This window comes from Mirounga angustirostris, unplaced genomic scaffold, assembly GCF_029215605.1.
Source record: "Mirounga angustirostris isolate CCGP_5_RB_7025 unplaced genomic scaffold, mMirAng1.0.hap1 SCAF_14, whole genome shotgun sequence".
Classification (NCBI taxonomy): domain Eukaryota; kingdom Metazoa; phylum Chordata; class Mammalia; order Carnivora; family Phocidae; genus Mirounga; species Mirounga angustirostris.
In genome coordinates this window covers 59,618,709-59,637,969 of record NW_026991722.1, presented here as the reverse complement: position 1 = coordinate 59,637,969, position 19,261 = coordinate 59,618,709, and the positions used below count along the sequence as shown (strand labels likewise).

The following is a 19,261-nucleotide window of genomic DNA, read 5'->3' as shown; positions in this document are numbered from 1 at the left end:
AGGAGAATTACAGACCAATATCCTTGATGAACATGGATGCAAAAATTCTCACCAAAATACTAGCCAATAGGATCCAACAGTACATTAAAAGGATTATTCACCACGACCAAGTGGGATTGATCCCTGGGCTGCAAGGTTGATTCAACATCCACAAATCAATCAATGTGATACAATACATTAACAAAAGAAAGAACAAGAATCATATGATCCTCTCAATAGATGCAGAAAAAGCTTTTGACAAAGTACAGCATCCTTTCTTGATCAAAACTCTTCAGAGTATAGGGATAGAGGGTACATACCTCAATATCATAAAAGCCATCTATGAAAAACCTACAGCGAATATTATTCTCAATGGGGAAAAATTGAGAGCTTTCCCCCTAAGGTCAGGAACACGGCAGGGATGTCCACTATCACCACTGCTATTCAACATAGTATTGGAAGTCCTAGCCACAGCAATCAGACAACAAAAAGAAATCAAAGGCATCCAAATTGGCAAAGAAGAAGTCAAACTCTCACTCTTTGCAGATGATATGATACTTTATGTGGAAAACCCAAAAGACTCCACCCCAAAACTGCTAGAACTCATACAGGAATTCAGTCAAGTGGCAGGATATAAAATCAATGCACAGAAGTCAGTGGCATTCCTATACACCAACAACAAGACAGAAGAAAGAGAAATTAAGGAGTTGATCCCATTTACAATTGCACCCAAAACCATAAGATACCTAGGAATAAATCTAACCAAAGAGACAAAGGATCTGTACTCAGAAAACTATAAAATACTCATGAAAGAAATTGAGGAAGACACAAAGAAATGGAAAAACGTTCCATGCTCATGGATTGGAAGAACAAATATTGTGAAGATGTCCATGCTACCTAGAGCAATCTACACATTCAATGCAATCCCCATCAAAATACCATCCACTTTTTTCAAAGAAATGGAACAAATAATCCTAAAATTTGTATGGAACCAGAAAAGACCCCGCATAGCCAGAGGAATATTGAAAAAGCAAAGCAAAGCCGGTGGCATCACAATTCCGGACTTCCAGCTCTATTACAAAGCTGTCATCATCAAGACATCATGGTACTGGCACAAAAACAGGCACATAGATCAATGGAACAGAATTCAGAGCCCAGAAATGGACCCTCAACTCTATGGTAAACTCATCTTCGACAAAGCAGGAAAGAATGTCCAATGGGAAAAAGACAGTCTCTTCAATAAATGGTGTTGGGAAAATTGGATAGCCACATGCAGAAGAATGAAACTGGACCATTTCCTTACACCATACACAAAAATAGACTCCAAATGGTTGAAAGACCTCAATGTGAGACAGGAGTCCATCCAAATCCTAAAGGAGAACACAGGCAGCAACCTCTTTGACCTCAGCCGAAGCAACTTCTTCCTAGAAACATCGCCAAAGGCAAGGGAAGCAAGGGCAAAAATGAACTATTGGGACTTCATCAAGATAAAAAGCTTTTGCACAGCAAAAGAAACAGTCAACAAAACCAAAAGACAAGTGACAGAATGGGAGAAGATATTTGCAAATGACATATCAGATAAAGGGCTAGTATCCAAAATCTATAAAGAACTCATCAAACTCAACACCCAAAGAACAAAGAATCCAATCAAGAAATGGGCAGAAGACATGAACAGACATTTTTCCAAAGAAGACATCCAAATGGCCAACAGACACATGAAAAAGTGCTCAATATCGCTCGGCATCAGGGAAATCCAAGTCAAAACCTCAATGAGATAGCACCTCACACCAGTCAGAATGGCTAAAATTAACAAGTCAGGAAACGACAGATGTTGGCGGGGATGCGGAGAAAGGGGAACCCTCCTACACTGTTGGTGGGAATGCAAGCTGGTGCAGCCACTCTGGAAAACTGTATGGAGGTTCCTCAAAAAGTTGAAAATAGAGTTACCATATGATCCAGCAATTGCACTACTGGGTATTTACCCCAACGATACAAAAGTAGGGATCCGAAGGGGTACGTGCACCCTGATGTTTTTTAGCAGCAATGTCCACAATAGCCAAACTGTGGAAAGAGCCAAGATGTCCATCGACAGATGAATGGCTAAAGAAGATGTGGTATATATATACAATGGAATATTATGCAGCCATCAAAAGGAATGAGATCTTGCCATTTGCAATGATGTGGATGGAACTGGAGGGTATTATGTTGAGTGAAATAAGTCAAAAAGAGAAAGACATGTATCATATGATCTCACTGATATGAGGAATTCTTAATTGCAGGAAACAAACTGAGTGTTGTTGGAGTGGGGGGTGGGGTGGGAGGGATGGGGTGACTGGGTGATAGACACTGGGGAGGGTATGTGCTCTGGTAAGCGCTGTGAATTGTGCAAGACTGTTGAATCTCAGATCTGTACCTCTGAAACAAATAATGCAATATATGTTAAGAAAAAAAAAAAGAAGAAGAGGGTAGCGGGAGGGGAAGAATGAAGCGGGGGAAATCGGAGGGGTACACGAACCATGAAAGACGATGGACTCTGAAAAACAAACAGGGTTCTAGAGGGTAGGGGGGTGGGAGGATGGGTTAGCCTGGTGGTGGGTATTGAGGAGGGCACATTCTGCATGGAGCACTGGGTGTTGTGCACAAACAATGAATCATGGAACACTTCATCTAAAACTAATGATGTAATGTATGGGGATTAACATAAGAATAAAATAAATAAATAAATAAATAAATAAATAAATAAATAAATAATCAAAACCAAAAAAAGAAAAAAAACTGTCTTATGTTCTTGATAATTCCTTTCAGAATTTCAGTATCTAAAATAGAAAGGCACTTTTAGAGGTAGTGGTCACTTCCTTAACCATGTTCTTGAAGAATAAAGTCTTCAGGAAAGATCACAGAGGGAGAGGGACATTGTATATTTGTGTGTTGATTTTTCATTAAGAAAAAATGGAATGTAAGAACAGAAACTTTCAGTAATTGGGTAATATAATGAAAATATTTTGTTGAACATATATTTTTCTAAATATTTGATGATAGGCTCGTCTGGAGAATATTCATAATGGCGACCAGGAATAAATGTGAAAAAACTAAAATACTAAATGTGAAAAAAAAGATCTAAATGGGAACAAACCATGATTTTGTTGTTGTTGTTATCGTTTGCTTTTTGTTTTTAATAAAAGAAGCCAAATGAGGGAAACTTGCCCAATTAGGCATTGGTCCAAAACTATGATTATTAAAACAACATTGTATTTATGAAACAAGGCAGCCTAGATGGCCTGGAAATAGATGCCAATTTAGACACAAACATGGCCTTTTTAGGCAGCAAGAGGAGATGGATCATTCAAAAATGGTACTGGACAACTGGCTAATCACCTGGAAAAAATAAAAAGAAGATACCCACCTTATACCATTCTTTTTTTTTTATTTTCTTGAGAGAGAGCGTGTGCACGTGCGGTGGGGGAGGTGCAGAGGGAGAGGGAGAGAGAGAATTTAAGCTGAGCATGCTGAGCCTGGAGCCTGACACGGGGTTCGATCTCACAACCCTGAGATCATGACCTGAGCTGAAATCAAGAGTCAGACACTTAACTGAGCCACCCAGGCACCCTCTTCACACCATTCTTAAGGACAAAATATATTAGTTTTTAAAGCTATGATAGTCACAATAGTTATATGAATTGAAAAGAATAACCTTGGGGAGGGCTGACACCAAGGCCAGGATCTATTCTAAAACCAGAGGCACACTTGAAAACAAAGAAATCAGATTTTCTGTACAACCTAAACAAGTTTGAATTTTCCCAACTAACTGGGAAAAGGAATTTGCAATATGTATTATTTTCAAAGGATTGATAATCTTCTATGTAAAAAGTTCTTATAAATCAATAAGAATAAAACAAATAAGAGAAAATGGACATAAGATATGAGTGATTCACAGGGGAAATTCAAATGGTTAAAAAATACATGAAAAGATGTGTGTGCCTGGATGGCTCAGTGAGTTAAGTGGATAATTCTTGATTTCAGCTCACATCATGATCTCAGGTTCCTGGAATTGAGCCCCATGCTGAGTGGGGAGTTTGCTTGAGGATTCTCTCTCTTTCTCTCCCTTTGCCCCTCCCCCTGCTCATATACTGTCTCTCTAAAATAAATTTTTTCTTTCTTTCTTTTTCTTTCTTTCTTTCTTTCTTTCTTTCTTTCTTTCTTTCTTTCTTTCTTTCTTTCTTTCCTTCCTTCCTTCCTCCCTTCCTTCCTTTCTTTCTTTTTCTTTCTCTTAAAGATTTCCCTTATTTTTTTTGTCAGAGATAGAGAGAGAACAAGCAGGGGGAGCAGCAAGCAGAGGGAGAAGCAGGCTCCCCGCTGTGCAAGGAGCCCGATGCGGGACTCGATCCCAGGACCTGGGATCATGACCTGAGCCGAAGGCAGATGCTTAACCGACTGAGCCACCCAGGCATCCCTAAAATAAATAATCTTTAAAAAAAGAAAAAAAAATATATGAAAGGATGTTCAAGCACACTAATGAAAATTTGAAATGGAAATTAAAGGAGTAACTTTTTTTTCCTTTACTGTTAAATTGGCAAAGATTAAAAACTTTGCTAGACTTTAGTTTCCAGTAATTGACTGAGTATCCAAAAGTGATCTTCCAGCTGAGAACAAATAAAAATCCTGGATAAAATATCTTTCAGGAAAAAACTATAAAACTTTACTGAGACATAAGAAGACTGATTACTAAAATGGCATACATTCTTTGCAAATTTATGATAAAATTAACTAAAATGCAAAATGAAATTTTTTACCTTGCTAAAAAAGACACAAAAATTCATCTGGGAGGAAAATCAAGCCAAAAGAATTTTACAAAGCTAAAATTATTAAATTACCTTTGCTTCAGTTCAAAAACTGCTTTCATTTAAAAATAAATGACTGGCTGAACAGATAACCTCCAAACCTGGTTCTTGTATATTTACTAATTTAATATCATAAAGGTGATATTACAAATATCTGGAGGGCAAATTATTCAATAGATAGTGCTGAAGTCACTTGTATGCAACAAATTGGATAGCCCAGATGAACGAACAAATTTCTAGAAACACCCAAACTACTAAAACTCATTCAAGAAAAAATTTAAAAATCTGAATAACAGGTAAGGAAATTGAATCAGTAATCAAAAATCTCCCAACAAAGAAAAGCCCAGGATCAGATGGCCTCACTGGTGAATTCTACTGAACACTTGAAGAAGAATTAACACAAGTTTTTCCAAAAATTGAATAGAAGGCAACACTTCCTAACTCAATCTTTGAGGCTAGATTTACTCTGATACTGAACCAGACAAAGAAACTATAAGAAAGGTACAGATCAACATCCCTTATGAATAAATATACAAAAACCCTCAATAAAGTGCTAGAAAATCAAATTCAGCAGCATGTTACAAGGGCTATACAACATGACTAAGTGGGATTAATCCCAGGAATGTAAGGGTGGCTCAACATACAAAAAATCCAATCCACACACATTAACACACAATAACACACCACATTAATGGAATGAAGGAATGAAGGAAGAAAATTACATGAAATCTTAATTGATTCAGAGAAAGGATGTGACAAAATCTATCACCCTTTCATGATGAAAACACAACTAGGAATAGAAGGGAACTTCCTCAACATGGTAAAGGCCATATGTAAAAAAACCAACAGTTAACATCATACTTAATGGTAAAAGTCTGAAAGCTTTATCCTCCAAGATGAGGAATAAGACAAGAATGCCACTCTTGCCATTTCTATTCAACATACTACTACAAGTTCTAGAGAAAGCAATTAGGCAAGAAAAAGAAATAAAATGTATCCAAATTGGAAAGGAAGAAGTAAACCATTTGTAGGTGACATGATCTGATATGTAGAAACCCCTAATGATTCCATAAAAAAAAAACTCACCAAAGTTTTAGGATATAAAATTAACACCGAAAAACTGGTTATATTTCAGGTGCAGAAAAAGCATGTGACAAAATTCAACATCTGTTCATGATACAAATTCTCAACAAATTGGTATAGAGGGAACATCATACTTAATGGTGAAAAGCTGAGAGCCTTTCCTCTAAGATCAGGAACAAGAGAAGGATGCCCATTCTTGCCACTTTATTCAACACAGTCCTGGAAGTCCTAGCCAGAAAAACTGGGCAAGAAAAAGAAATAAAAGGCATCCAAACTGGAATAGAAGGAATAAAACTGTTGCTATTTGTAAATGACATGATATTATATATAGAAAACCCTGAGGATGCCATCAAAAAAACTGTTAGAATTAATAAACAAATTCCGTAAAGATGCATGATCAACACAAAAAAATCTCTTGTGTTTCTATACACTAATAATGTACTATCAGAAAGAGAAATTAAGAAAACAAGCCCATGTACAATTACATCAAAAAGAATAAAACATCTAGGAATCCATTTAACCAACAAGGTGAAAGATGTGTGTATTGAAAACTACAAGACATTAAGGAAAGAAATTAAAGAAGACACAAATAAAAGGAAAGATATTTTGTGCTCATAGACTGGAAGAATTAATATTGTTAAAATGTCCATATTACCCAAAGCAATATACAGATTCAATGCAATCCCTACCAAAATTACAATGTGACAATTCTGTTTTCACAGAAATAGACTAATCCTAAAATTTCTATGACACCATAAAAGACCCCAAATAGCCAAAGCAATACTGAGAAAGAACAAGGCTGGAGGCATCGTATTCCTTGATTTCAAACTATATTACAAAGCTACAGTAATTAAAACAGTATGGTATCGGCATAAAAACAGACACAAAGATCAGTGGAACAGACTAGAGAGCACAGAAATAAGCCCATGCATATGTGGTCAATTAATTTATGACAGAGTAACCAAGAAAATACAATGGGGGAAAGGACAGTCTTTAATAAACGGTGCTGGGAAAATTGGACAGCCACACAAAAAGAATGAAATAGGACCACTATCTTACATCATACACAAAAGTTAACTTAAAATGGATTAAAGACTTGAATTAACACCTGAAACCCTAAAACTCCTACAAGAAAACATTTGAATCTGACACCAAAAGCAAAAACTACAAAAGCAAAAATAAACAGGTGGGACTACATCAAAGTAAAGAGCTTCTGTATAGCAAAGGAAACCATCAACAAAATAAAAAGGCAACCTACTGAATGGGAGAAAATATTTGCAAATATATATTTGATAAGGGGCATTAATCCAAAATATATAAAGAACTCCTACAATTCAACAGTAAAAACAAACAAACAAACAAATAATCAGATTAAAACATGGGTAGATGATCTAAGTAGACATTTTTCCAAAAACATACAGATGGCCAACAGACACATGAAAAGATGCTCTACATCATTAATCACCAGGGAAATGCAAATCAAAACCACAAGGAGATATCACCTCACACCTGTTAGAATGGCTATTATCAGAAAGACTAGAAATAACGAGTGTGGGCGAGGATGTAGTAAAAAGGGAAACCCTCACACACTGTTGGTGGGAATGTAAATTGGTGCAGCCTCTGTGGAAAACAGTATGGAGGGTCCTCAGAAACTTAAAAGGAGAACTACCATAGGATCCAGCGATCCCACTTCTGGGTAGTTATACAAAGAAAACAAAAACACTAGCTCAAAAAGATATCCATACCCCTGTGTCCACTGCAGCATTATTTACAGTAGCCAAGATATGTAAGCAATACAAGTGTCCATTAATAGGTGAATGAATAAAGGTGTGGTGTATACATACAACGGAGTATTACTCAGCCATCCCCACACAATGCCATTTGTGACAAAATGGATGGACCTTGAGGGAATTACGGTAGGTGAAATAAGTCTGGCAGAGACAAATACCAAATATCTGTCTCATATGTGGAAAATAAATAAATAAATAAATAAACAAACAGCACCAAGCTCAGAGATACAGAGAATAGGTCAGTGGTTGCCAGAGGTGGGGGAGTGAGGAGTGGGAGAAATGGGTGAACTATTTTTTGTTTGTTTGTTTTGTTTTAGTTTAACTAAATTAGCTTTCTTTTTTTTAATTTTTAAAATTCATTTGAGAGAGAGAGAGAGCACACATACATGCATGCGAGTGTGGGTGGGGGTGGGGAGGGACAGAGAGAGAGGGAGAGAATCTTCAAGCAGACTCCTGGCTGAGCCTGGAGCCTGGTGCTGGGCTCAATCCCAAGATCCTGAGATCATGACCTGAGCCGAAATCAAGAGTTGGCTGCTTAACCGACTGAGCTATCTAGGTGCCTGCCCCTAAATAAGTTAACTTTCTAAAAAAGAAAAATTGGTTGTATTTCAACATACCACTAATGAAAAATACCAAAAAGAAATTAAGAACATGATTCCATTTACAATAGCATCAAGGAATAAAATACTTAGGAATAAATTTAACCAAGGAGGTGTAAGACTTGTACACTGAAAACTACAAAGCACTGTTGAAAGAAATTAAAGAAGACCAAAAGAAATGGAAAGACATCCTGTTCTCATGGACTGGAAGATTTAATATCACTAAGATGTCTATATTACCCAAAGCAATATAAGATTCAATGCAATCCCTATCAAAATCCCCATGGTGTTTTTGCAAAAATGGAAAAACCTATCCTAAAATTCATACAGAATTTCAAAGAAACCAGAATAGCTAAAACAACCTTGAAAAAGAAAAACAAAGTTGGAGGACTCACACTTCCTGAATTAGAAAAGTACTGCACAACTATAGGGATCAAAACAGTGTGGTACTGGCATAAGGACAGACATTTAGACCAATAGAATGGCACTGAGAGCCCAGAAATAAACTCTCACCTTTCTGGCCAATTGATTTTTGAGAAAGGTGCCAAGACTATTCAATGGAGCAATAGGCAGTGCAGGATAAACTGGATATCCATGTGCAAAAGAATGAATATAGACCCTTACCTTACACCATACACAAATATTAACATAAAGCAAATGAAAGACATAAATTTAAGAGTGAAAATGATAAAATTCAGAAAAAACATAGAGGCAAATCTTCATGACTGTGGATCTGACAAATGGTTCCTTAAATATAACATCAGAAGCACAGGAAATAAAATTTAAAAAAATAAATAAATTGGACTTCACCAAAACTTAAAAGTTTTGTTCATCAAAGCATACTATCAGGAGAGCAAAATGGCAATCCACAGAATGGGAGAAAATATTTGCAAATCATATATCTAGTAAGTGCTTAATATCCACAATAAATAAAGAACACATACAAATTAACAACCACCAAAAAAAACAAAAAACAAAAATACAACATAAAAATGGACAGGAGCACCTGTGTGGCTCAGTTGGTTAAGCATCTGACTCTTGATTTTGACTCAGGTCATGATCTCAGGGTCCTCAGCGTGGAGTCTACTTGGGATTCTATCTCTCCCTCTGCCCCTCCCCCTGCTCATGCTCCCTCTCTCTCAAATAAATAAAATCTTTAAATAAAAATAGAAATGGACAAAAGACTTAAATAGACATTTCTCCAAAGAATATATATATGTATATGTACATGTATACATACAGCCAATAAATACATGAAAAGATGCTCAACATCATTTGTTATTAGGGAAATACACATCAAAACCATAATGAAATTTTACTTCACATCTACCAGGATGGTTGTAATAAAAGCAATGGAAAATGCCAAGTGTTGGTGAGACATGGAGAAACTGACACATTTATGCACAGCTGGTGGGAATGTATAATGGTACAGTTGCTGTAGAAAACAGTTTGGTGATTTCCTCAAAAAGTTAAACACGGCACTACCATATACCCCAACAATTCCACTCTTAGGTATATGCCTCAAAGAATGAAAAACAGAACTCTGATAGATACCTGTACACCAATGTTCACAACACCATTATTCACAAGAGCTAACAAGTGGAAACACTCCAAGTGTCCATTAACAGATGACTGGATAAACAAATGGGGGATATGCATACAATGAAATATTATCCCACCATAAAAAGGAGTTAAAGTCTGATACATGCTACAACATATATGTTAAGAGTGAGGAATTATCTCTTAGTTTATTTATTTTTTAAAAGATTTTATTTATTTATTTATTTGTTTGTTTATTTATTTATTTATTTATATAGAGGAGCAGGGGGAGGGGCAGAGGGAGAGGGAGAGCGAAAGAATCTCAAGCAGACTCCATGCTAAACGCAGAGCCCAATGCAGGGCTCGATCCCATGACCCTGAGATCATGACCTGAGCCAAAACCAAGAGTTGGACACTTAACAGACTGAGCCACCCAGGCGCCCCTATTTCTTAGTTTATATAGTTTCTGTTTGGCTTGATGGTAACTGGGTGGTGATAATTGGTGACAAGTGTACAATACTGTGAATGTAATTCACAATGGAGTGTATGTTAAAAAATGGTTAAAATGGCAAATTTTATGTTATACATATCTTGCCACAATAGAAAAAAGCAAAGTGATAACCTGTGTGTGTAGCATTCTACCACTTGGGTGAAAAAGAAATGGGTGAAGGATACAAATTCAGACAGTTGCATATGTATAAATTATCCCTAAAAGAATACACAGGAGGTTGTCTGCAGAGGACAACTGAGGGGCTGGGGGCAGAAGTAGAAGACTTGCATTTCTCTGTTCACCCTTTTGTATGTTTGAATTCTCAATTATGTGCATGTATTACTTATTTAAAAATTTAATCACTTAAAAAATTCACAGAAGTGGGCTTTATTTTTTTTTAAAGGTTTTATTTATTTATCTGAGAGAGAGAATGGGAGACAGAGAGCATGAGAGGGGGAGGGTCAGAGAGAGAAGCAGACTCCCCGCCGAGCAGGGAGCCCAATGCGGAACTCGATCCCAGGACTCCAGGATCATGACCTGAGCGGAAGGCAGTCACTTAACCAACTGAGCCACCCAGGTGCCCCGAAGTGGGCTTTAAATAAACATTATGACCCTAATAAATAAACATGCAAAGGTCAGAAAGAATAAACACACCCTCCCTGACTCCCACCTGCACAGAAAGCAAAGTCCTCAGTGTCACCTGTGCCTTGGCCATGTCCTCTTTTCCAGGAAAAGCTGCAGAGAGAGAGAGAGAGAGGACACGTGAGTGCCTGCTCCTGTGGGCTCAGAACTGTCCAGGAGAGGACCGCTCACCTCTCCCCTGGCACCCCAACAGGGGCACAAAGGACACGATCACTTGTGCCCCTGGGGCTCCATACCATGAAGAAAGAGTGGGGCTTTTTCCTTGGCTTTCTTGTCTTTTCTGACATCTGACGCACTGACAGCATAGATCCCTTCTCTCTCAGGACCAGCTCCTCCCATAAAGAAAATTCCAGGCCCCGATGGTTTTCAATGATGAATGAATGCTATCGAACACTTAAAGGCAAAATACAGAAACTCCATCAGAAAATCGAAAAGAAGGGAATACTTCCTAACTCATTTCATGAGGCCAACACAACCTTGCTATTCAAACTTGACAAATCATTACAAGACAATTAAAGACCAACACCAGGAACATAGATACAAAAATCCTCACCACATATCAGCAAATCAAAAGTATATGTATATATAAGTATGCAGGTGTGTGTATATCTTCCAGTGGAGTTTATCCCAGAAAAAAAAATGCTGGTTTAAGATTAGGAATTTTATGTAACTAATCACATTAAGATCGTATTAAGAGAATGAAGGGGAAAATCATATCCTAATAGATGCAGAAAATCATTAGATAAAATTCTACACTACTTCATGATTAAAATGCTCAGCATACCAGTAATGAACTTATTCAGTTGATAAATGGCATCCACAAAAAGTACCTACAACTCACAACATAATAAATAATGACACAGTCAATGTTTTAACCCTGATATTGGGAACTAGGCAAGGATGTCTGTTCTCACCATTTCTATTTTACATTGTACTTGAGGTCCTAGTCAGTGAAATAAAACATGAAAAACTAAATAAAAAGCATAAATAGTAAAAAGGAAGAAGTAAAACTGTATTTGCAGTCAACATGATTTTCTCCATAGAAAAACCTAAGGAAGCCATAACACGCCTTTAAAAATAAATAAACTAAGCAAGGTCATAGGATGTGAGAGTCTCCTGATTTCTTACTAAACTTAATACTCCAATCCCATGCCATAGTTAAAATTCTTCATACTACATTTTCCCTGTTCATCTCACTGTGCAGTTTCTGTCTCCTGGTTGGATACTTACTGATACAACTGTCAGGGGAAAAAACTACTCTTGCCCTCTACTTCACTATATACAAGAAATTAATTTGAATTATATTGTAGATGTAAAGACAAAAGCTAAAAATATAAAGTCTTCAGAAGAAATTATTGGAGGAAATCCCTGTGACCTTGTGGTGGGCAAAGAATTCTTAACTAGGACACAAAAATCACTAACTAAAAGTTGGTAAATTAGACTTCACCAAAATTAAAAAATGTCTGCTCTGTAAAAGACATCATTAAGAAAATAAAAAGGCAAGCATGTAGGAAAGGGTTAACTCTACATGCCTGGTTTGCTCATGCCCTGCACATTCCCAAGAAAGGCATATTTTCAGAACTGGCCCCTGGATAGCTCCTGGGCACTGAGTTCCTAGAATGTTCTGTTGGATGAGAAGAGTGTTTTTGCAAGCCTGAGGCCTTGAGCCACCCTGTGCCAGATTGTCCAGATAGCTTACACTAACAGTGTGATTCATGGTGAACACTTACTTCCCATCTGGGGGTCTGGAGCTTTAGTAACTGAGGTCAGCCATGCAGCACCATATGCCTACATGGCTGACCTCTGGTAAAAAAAACACTGGACACCTAGACTTGGGTAAGTTTCCATGGTTGGTGACACTTTGCACATGTTACACATTACTGCCCGGGAAATTAGGTACATGCCTTGCCACTCCACTGGGAGGGGACACGTGGAAGGTTGTGCATGGTTTCTTCTAGACTTTGCCCCATGCACCTTTCCTTGTGCTGATTTTACTGTGCATTCTTTTGGTGTAATAGGCACTAACCATGAGACAGTAACTTCTGAGTCCTGTGAGAGCCCTTCTAGTGGAACATCAAGCCTGACGGTGGCCCTGGGGATCCTTGAGACAGCAAGCCACAGACAGCAAGCCCTATATATATGGTAATGCAGACATAATACATATAGACATACAAATATAGCAATACACAACACATACATGGTAACATAAGCATATACACATATAACACATACATGATAAGGTCTTATATCTAGAATATAGAAAGAATTCTTATAGCTCAAAAACAAGAGATCAACCAACCCAGTAAAAAATGGGCAAGGGACTTAGTCTTTCATAAAATGAGATATAAAAATGACGAAAAGCATATGAAAATATGCTCACCATCATAGCCATTGGGAAAATCCAAATGAAAGACATCGTGAGTCAGCACCATACCATTAGAAGGGCTAAGATTAAAAAGACTGACAATACCAAGTGTTGGCAAAGATCTGGAGCAAACACAACTCTTGCACATTGTTAGTGGGAATGTAAAATGGATCAGCCACTTTAGAAGTTTCAGAGTTTTTTTACAAAGTTAAATATACCTGTCATATGAGCCACCAGCCGTTCCACTACTAGCTGTTTGCCCAAGAGAAATAAAATATATGTCCACAGAAAGGCTTGTACACAAATGACCACAGCAGCTTTACTCATAAAAGCTAAAAACTAGAAGCTACTCAAATGCCCAATGACAGGTAGACGAATATACAAACAGTGGTATGTTCATACAAGGAGTAACACAGAGCAATAAAAATGAATAAACTGCTAATACACATGTGATATGGAAGAATCTCGGAGACATTTAGTTCAATGAAAATTTTTAAAAAGCCAGATGAAAAATGGTACATATAATATGGTTGAATTTCATGAATTTTGTTTTCTTTCTTTTTTTTTAAGATTTTATTATTTATTTGACAGACAGCGAGCGAGCACAAGCAGGGGGAGTGGCAGGCAGAGGGAGAGGGAGAAGCAGGCTTCCTGCTGAGCAGGGAGCCCGATGCGGGGCTCGATCCCAGGACCCTGGGGTCATGACCTGAGCCAAAGGCAGCTGCTTAACCGACTGAACCACCCAGGCGCCCCTCTTTTTTTATTTTTTTCTTTTTAATTGAAGTGTAGTTGACACACAATCTGTGAAGTTGTTTTTTTTTTTTTTTTAAAGCTTTTATTTATTTGACAGAGAGAGACATAGCGAGAGAGGGAACACAAGCAGGGGGAGTGGGAGAGGGAGAAGCTGGCTTCCCCGCAGAGCAGAGAGCCCGATGCGGGGCTAGATCCCAGGACCCCGGGATCATGACCTGAGCTGAAGGCAGACGCTTAACAACTGAGCCACCCAGGCGCCCCAATCTGTGAAGTTCTAAAGCAAGTTCTATGATGACAGAAATCAGCCCAGTGGTTGCTCGAAGTGAGAAAAACTAGAAATTGACTAGAGAGGCATAAAGGAACTTCTTAGGATGTTAAAAATGTTCCCTGTCTTAATTGGGGTGGTAGGTACACAGATTTATATGCCACATTCCATCACATCCCATTTTATTGTATCTAAGTTATATGGCATTAAGTTGATTAAAAAGAAACTAGCTCCATGGGGCACCTGGGTGGCTCAGTCAGTTAAGCATCCGACTCTTGGTTTCGGCTCAGGTCATGATCTCAGGGTCACGGGCTCTAGAGTCTGCTTGAGATTCTCCCTTTCCCTCTCCCCCCATTCATGCTTTCTTTCTCAAATAAATAAATCTTAAAAAAAAAAAAGTGATGAGACAAACCACTTGGGTACATGGGTATCTGGGAGAAAAGTGTTCCTGGCAGAGGGACTATCATGTGGAAGCATGCCTAGTGAGTTCCAGATACAGCAGAGAGGCGGGTGTGGCCGGAGCAGAGGGAGGGAGGGAGCGACCGCAGATGAGGTTGGAACTCAGAACCAGAGACCAGATGGCACAGGACCTCACAGGCCATGGTGAGGCTCATTCTGGAACAGGATCATCCGGCTGCTAGAGCAGAACCAGTAGAAGCAGGGAGACCAGGGAGGGGCTATTCCAACAATCCAGGGAGAGATGGCATTGGGCAGGGGAGAAGCTGAGAAGGGACAGAGTCTGGATACCTTGTGAAGAAAGAGTTTGCTTTTGGCTTTCGGCTCGGGGAGGCAAAGGTGGAACTTTCTTCGGTCGTCCCGAATCCGGGTTCATCCGACACCAGCCACCTCCGCTGTGCCGCCTAAGTTCGACCCCAACAAGATCAAAGTCGTGTACCTGAGGTGCACCGGTGGCGAAGTCGGTGCCACGTCTGCCCTGGCCCTGAAGATCGGCCCGCTGGGTCTGTCTCCAAAAAAGGTTGGTGATGACATCGCCAAGGCAACCGGTGATTGGAAGGGTCTAAGGATTACAGTGAAACCGACCATTCAGAACAGACAGGCCCAGATTGAAGTGGTATCTTCTGCCCCTGCCCTGATTATCAAAGCCCTCAAGGAACCACCAAGAGACAGAAAGAAGCAGAAAAACATTAAGCACAGTGGAAATATCACTTTTGACGATATTGTCAATATTGCCCGACGGATGTGACACCGATCTTTAGCCAGAGAACTCTCTGGAACCATTAAAGAAATCCCGGGGACTGCCCAGTCTGTGGGCTGCAGTGTTGATGGCCACCACCCTCATGACATCATAGATGACATCAACAGTGGTGCGGTGGAATGCCCAGCTAGTTAACTACAAAGGAAAATGTTTCAATAAAGGATCATTTGACAACCAAAAAAAAAAAAAAGAGTTTGACAGGGTTTCTGAAGGAATCAAATGTGGGATGTGAGAAACAAGGCAATCAAGAAGTACTCCATGATTTTTGGACTGAGCAACTGGAAGAAAGGAATGATCATCTGCTAAGATGGGAAAGAGTGCAGGGGGAGGAGGAGGTCTGTGCACAGAGCAGGAGTCCTTTTAGACATGTTAAGTCCCAGGGTATTAGCTATCCAAATGGAAACGCCGAGTGGGCAGTCAGGTAGTGAGCCTGGAGCTCAGAACAGACATCTAAGCAGGAGATACAAATGTGAGCATCAGCAGCCCATGGGTGGCAGTGAAAGCCACAAGGCTGGATGACGTTTCTCCAAAGTGAGGGCAGCTAGAGAAGAGGGGAAGGCTTCTGAAGATCCAGCCCTGAGGCCCTCTAGTCTTGGGGAGAGAGGTCTCTCATCCTAGGGGGAGATGAGGACCCAGCAGTGGAGACTGAGGAGTTCCTGGAGAGGCAGCAGGAAAGCCGGGGGGGCGCTGTCCCCCCGCCAAGAGAAGACAGTGCTACAGATGAAGCAACATGGCATTCGCTGGTGAACTTGACACGCACAGTTGGGGTACACTGTAGGGGTGTAAGCCTGCTTAGAGTGGGTTCAAGACGGACCTGGAGGAGAGCAGTTAGGGACAGCAGACAGAAACAACTTTTTGGAGGAGTTCTGGTATAAAGGCAAAAAAGGGGAACAGGGTGGTTGCTGGAAAGTGGGACAAGAGGGTTTTATTAACAGAGAGAGATCATACTTTCAAATTGGTAACTACCAACCTTACATCTGAGATCATTTTCGATCCTTGCTTAGTATTGATCCTATATGAATGAATATGCCACTGGACTTACCAATCTCAAAGTATTACATTACGTAATTACCGAGATAATTAGCATAATCAGACTGGGAAAGCCCACAGGAATGTTTGCAAAAAGGTAAGAGGAGCTCTGTCTGGGACTCGGGGGGTTAATATTCATGGTGCTTGTTTGGATTTTCCAACACTTCCCCAGCACGTGTGCATTACTTGTACTGGATGATTCTTTACAATAAAGCAGAGATAGTCTCAGCATGACTCATGAGACCCTCCTCATGGCCTATGTAGTTGCCTAGACACTGTCACTGTCTTTGGATATGCACAGGCTATTCCCTCTGCCTGTGGGCCTAGGTATGCCAGGCCCAGCCACAGCTGCTTCTCCCATTGGTCACTCAGGACCACGGCCCTGAGGGCAGGCCCCCCAACACAGTGCCCCACACAAGTACTCAGGGGACAGATGCATAGCTAGACAGTGTCCTGTTATCCAGGTTTTGGATCATTGCTCCAAATACCTGGAAGAACTTCTGACTCTGAGCTCCTGACTCAAGCACCCCAGGCAGAAGGAAGAGAAACCCCAGGCAGGGGTGTTAGGAGCAGGCTTCTCAGAGATGCCCTTCCGGGACCAGGGGAGCCTGTCAGAACCCCAACTCAAGAAAGGAAACCCATCAGGGCATGAAAAGGCCCAGGCGATCCAGTGCTCTGTGGACTCCCAGGGTCTTTGCAACTTTTGTTCGCACTAACACCTTAATTATTATTTTACTAATGTTTTTAAGTTTTTAAAAATCGTGGTAAAGATGCGCGTAACAGAAAAATTCACCATTTTAACCATTTCTAAGTACAGTTCAGTAGTGTTAAGTATGTTCACATTGTTGTGCAACCGATCTCCAGAACTTTTCATCTCGCAAAACTGAAACTCTGCACCCGTTTAACAACAGCTTTCCGCACACCCTCCCCCGGCCCCTGACAACCACCATTCCACTATGAATTTGACTACCCTAAGGACTTTATATAAGTGGAATCAGACACTGTTTGTTGAGATGGGGCTTATTTCAGTTAGCATAATGTCTTGGAGCTTCATCCATGTTGTACCATGTGTCAAAACTTCCTTTTTTAAGGCTGAATACCATCGTGCCTTGTATGGATATACCGGTTTGTTTGGCCGTTCATTTGTGGCTGGACGCACGGGTTGCTTCCACCTCTTGCTATAACTGGTGCTGCTATAAACCTGGTGTGCAAGTATCTCTTTCAGATCCTGATTTCAATTCTTTCGGATACATACCCAGAGATTATATGGTGGTTCTAGTTTTAATTTTTTAAAGAAAAGTTAAAGAACTTCCATACTGTTTTCCACAGTGGCTGCACCATTTTACATTCTCACCAACAGTGTAAAGGTCCCAATTTCTCCCCATCCACACTAACGTGTTATTTTTTGGGTTTTTTGTTTTTGTTTTTGATTTATAATAGCCATCCTAATGGGTGTGTGGTTATCTTTAAAAGATTTTGATTGTGAAACACACATACAGTGCGTGCAAGAACCTTACACTGGACCGGACAGTTGTATAGAGAACATCCATGGAATTCTTGACACAGGTCATGAAATAAATACTAATGGTGTCCCGGAAACAGCCCCTGCCCTGTCTATTTCTCTTACCATCTCTCTCCCTCACCTCCCTACACTCCCCAGCTAAACACCCTTCTGGCTTTTACAGTAATACTTTCCTTGCTTAACTTTACAGTTTTACCACAACCTTGCACCCATAAACAAGTTTCTATTTTGCCAGTGTTTGACCTTGGTATAAACGAAATCGTCTTGTGTGTTACTCTTTTGCTTAACTTTGGGTAGGTAAGATTCATCAACGTTCACACAGCTCTCATTTCTGGGTTTTCCGTATAGAATTTCACAGCAGGAAAATTCACCTTCAGTCTCTTCCAATACAAATCCACAGACAGAGAGTGACGCTGTACCTGTCTCCTGGGGCTTCCAGGCAGGGGTCTCCATGGCGCCGCCACTCGGCAGCATTCCCCGGAGGTGTGGGCAGCTCTGCAGCCTCCTGGAGCTCAGCGACAGCCTGCAGGGGAGCCCCGGGGGGTCGCACACGCAGTCCCGGCTGCACAATCACGCACGCGGAGCCACCTACGCCCCCCCCTCAAGGTCGGGGTCAGGCAGGCTAAGCAAGCGCCCCACACCCCATCACTCGGGCCCCACACACTCAGGCCGGCTTCGGGCTCAGCTGCTGTGAACTAGAGGGCGCGGAGCCCGGCCTTCGAAGACAGGTCCTGGGACTGACCGCCCTCCCAAAAAAGCCCAGCGACAGCCACAAAAGAGCAGCTCAAAGACAGCCGTGGGAAGGTGCGCCTGCGCGGACCTAGCGCGAACTACAACTCCCGGGAGTCTTTGCGCTGTGCAGACAGCGGACTCCATTTCCCAGATGCTCTGACCACCGACAAAGAGGAGCTTGTAGCACAGCTTTCTGGGAAGTGTAGTTCCAGTGTCAGGCTGGAGGGCAGCACGTGTGTCTAATTGCAGGGGTGTCCAGAAGATGGTGCCGAGGAACATGGAATGATTCTGTCAGTTCGTCCACGTCTCCAGGTGGATTCGGGTGGGTCCCGGTCCATATCCATCTTTGCAGAAAAGGCTCATGCACCTCATGCCCTAAGGATACTAGTGGTGGTGGGTTTTACCAGGCTTCCTGCCCC

At 40.6% G+C, this 19,261-nt stretch overlaps 1 protein-coding gene and 1 pseudogene across 3 annotated transcripts in view; one reads left to right on the top strand and one right to left on the bottom strand.

Moving 5' to 3' along the window:
* Window positions 1-18,898, bottom strand: part of LOC123841059 (zinc finger protein OZF-like) — a 29,505-nt gene extending 10,607 nt beyond the window's left edge. Inside the window, exons 1-3 of one of the 3 annotated variants that reach the window (XM_064577932.1) lie at window positions 12,987-14,228; window positions 11,197-11,353; window positions 10,989-11,053 (exon numbers count right to left, since the gene is read on the bottom strand). In XM_064577932.1, the coding sequence (XP_064434002.1) occupies window positions 10,989-11,053; window positions 11,197-11,299 (168 nt within the window). In that variant the 5' untranslated portion in view covers window positions 11,300-11,353; window positions 12,987-14,228. Of the gene's footprint in view, window positions 1-10,988; window positions 11,054-11,196; window positions 11,354-12,986; window positions 14,229-18,529 lie in introns of those variants that run through there. The other 2 variants (XM_064577933.1, XM_064577934.1) reach the window with 2 other exon arrangements.
* LOC123841060 (large ribosomal subunit protein uL11-like) lies at window positions 13,333-15,743 on the top strand (annotated as a pseudogene).
* Window positions 18,899-19,261: the final 363 nt, after the last annotated feature.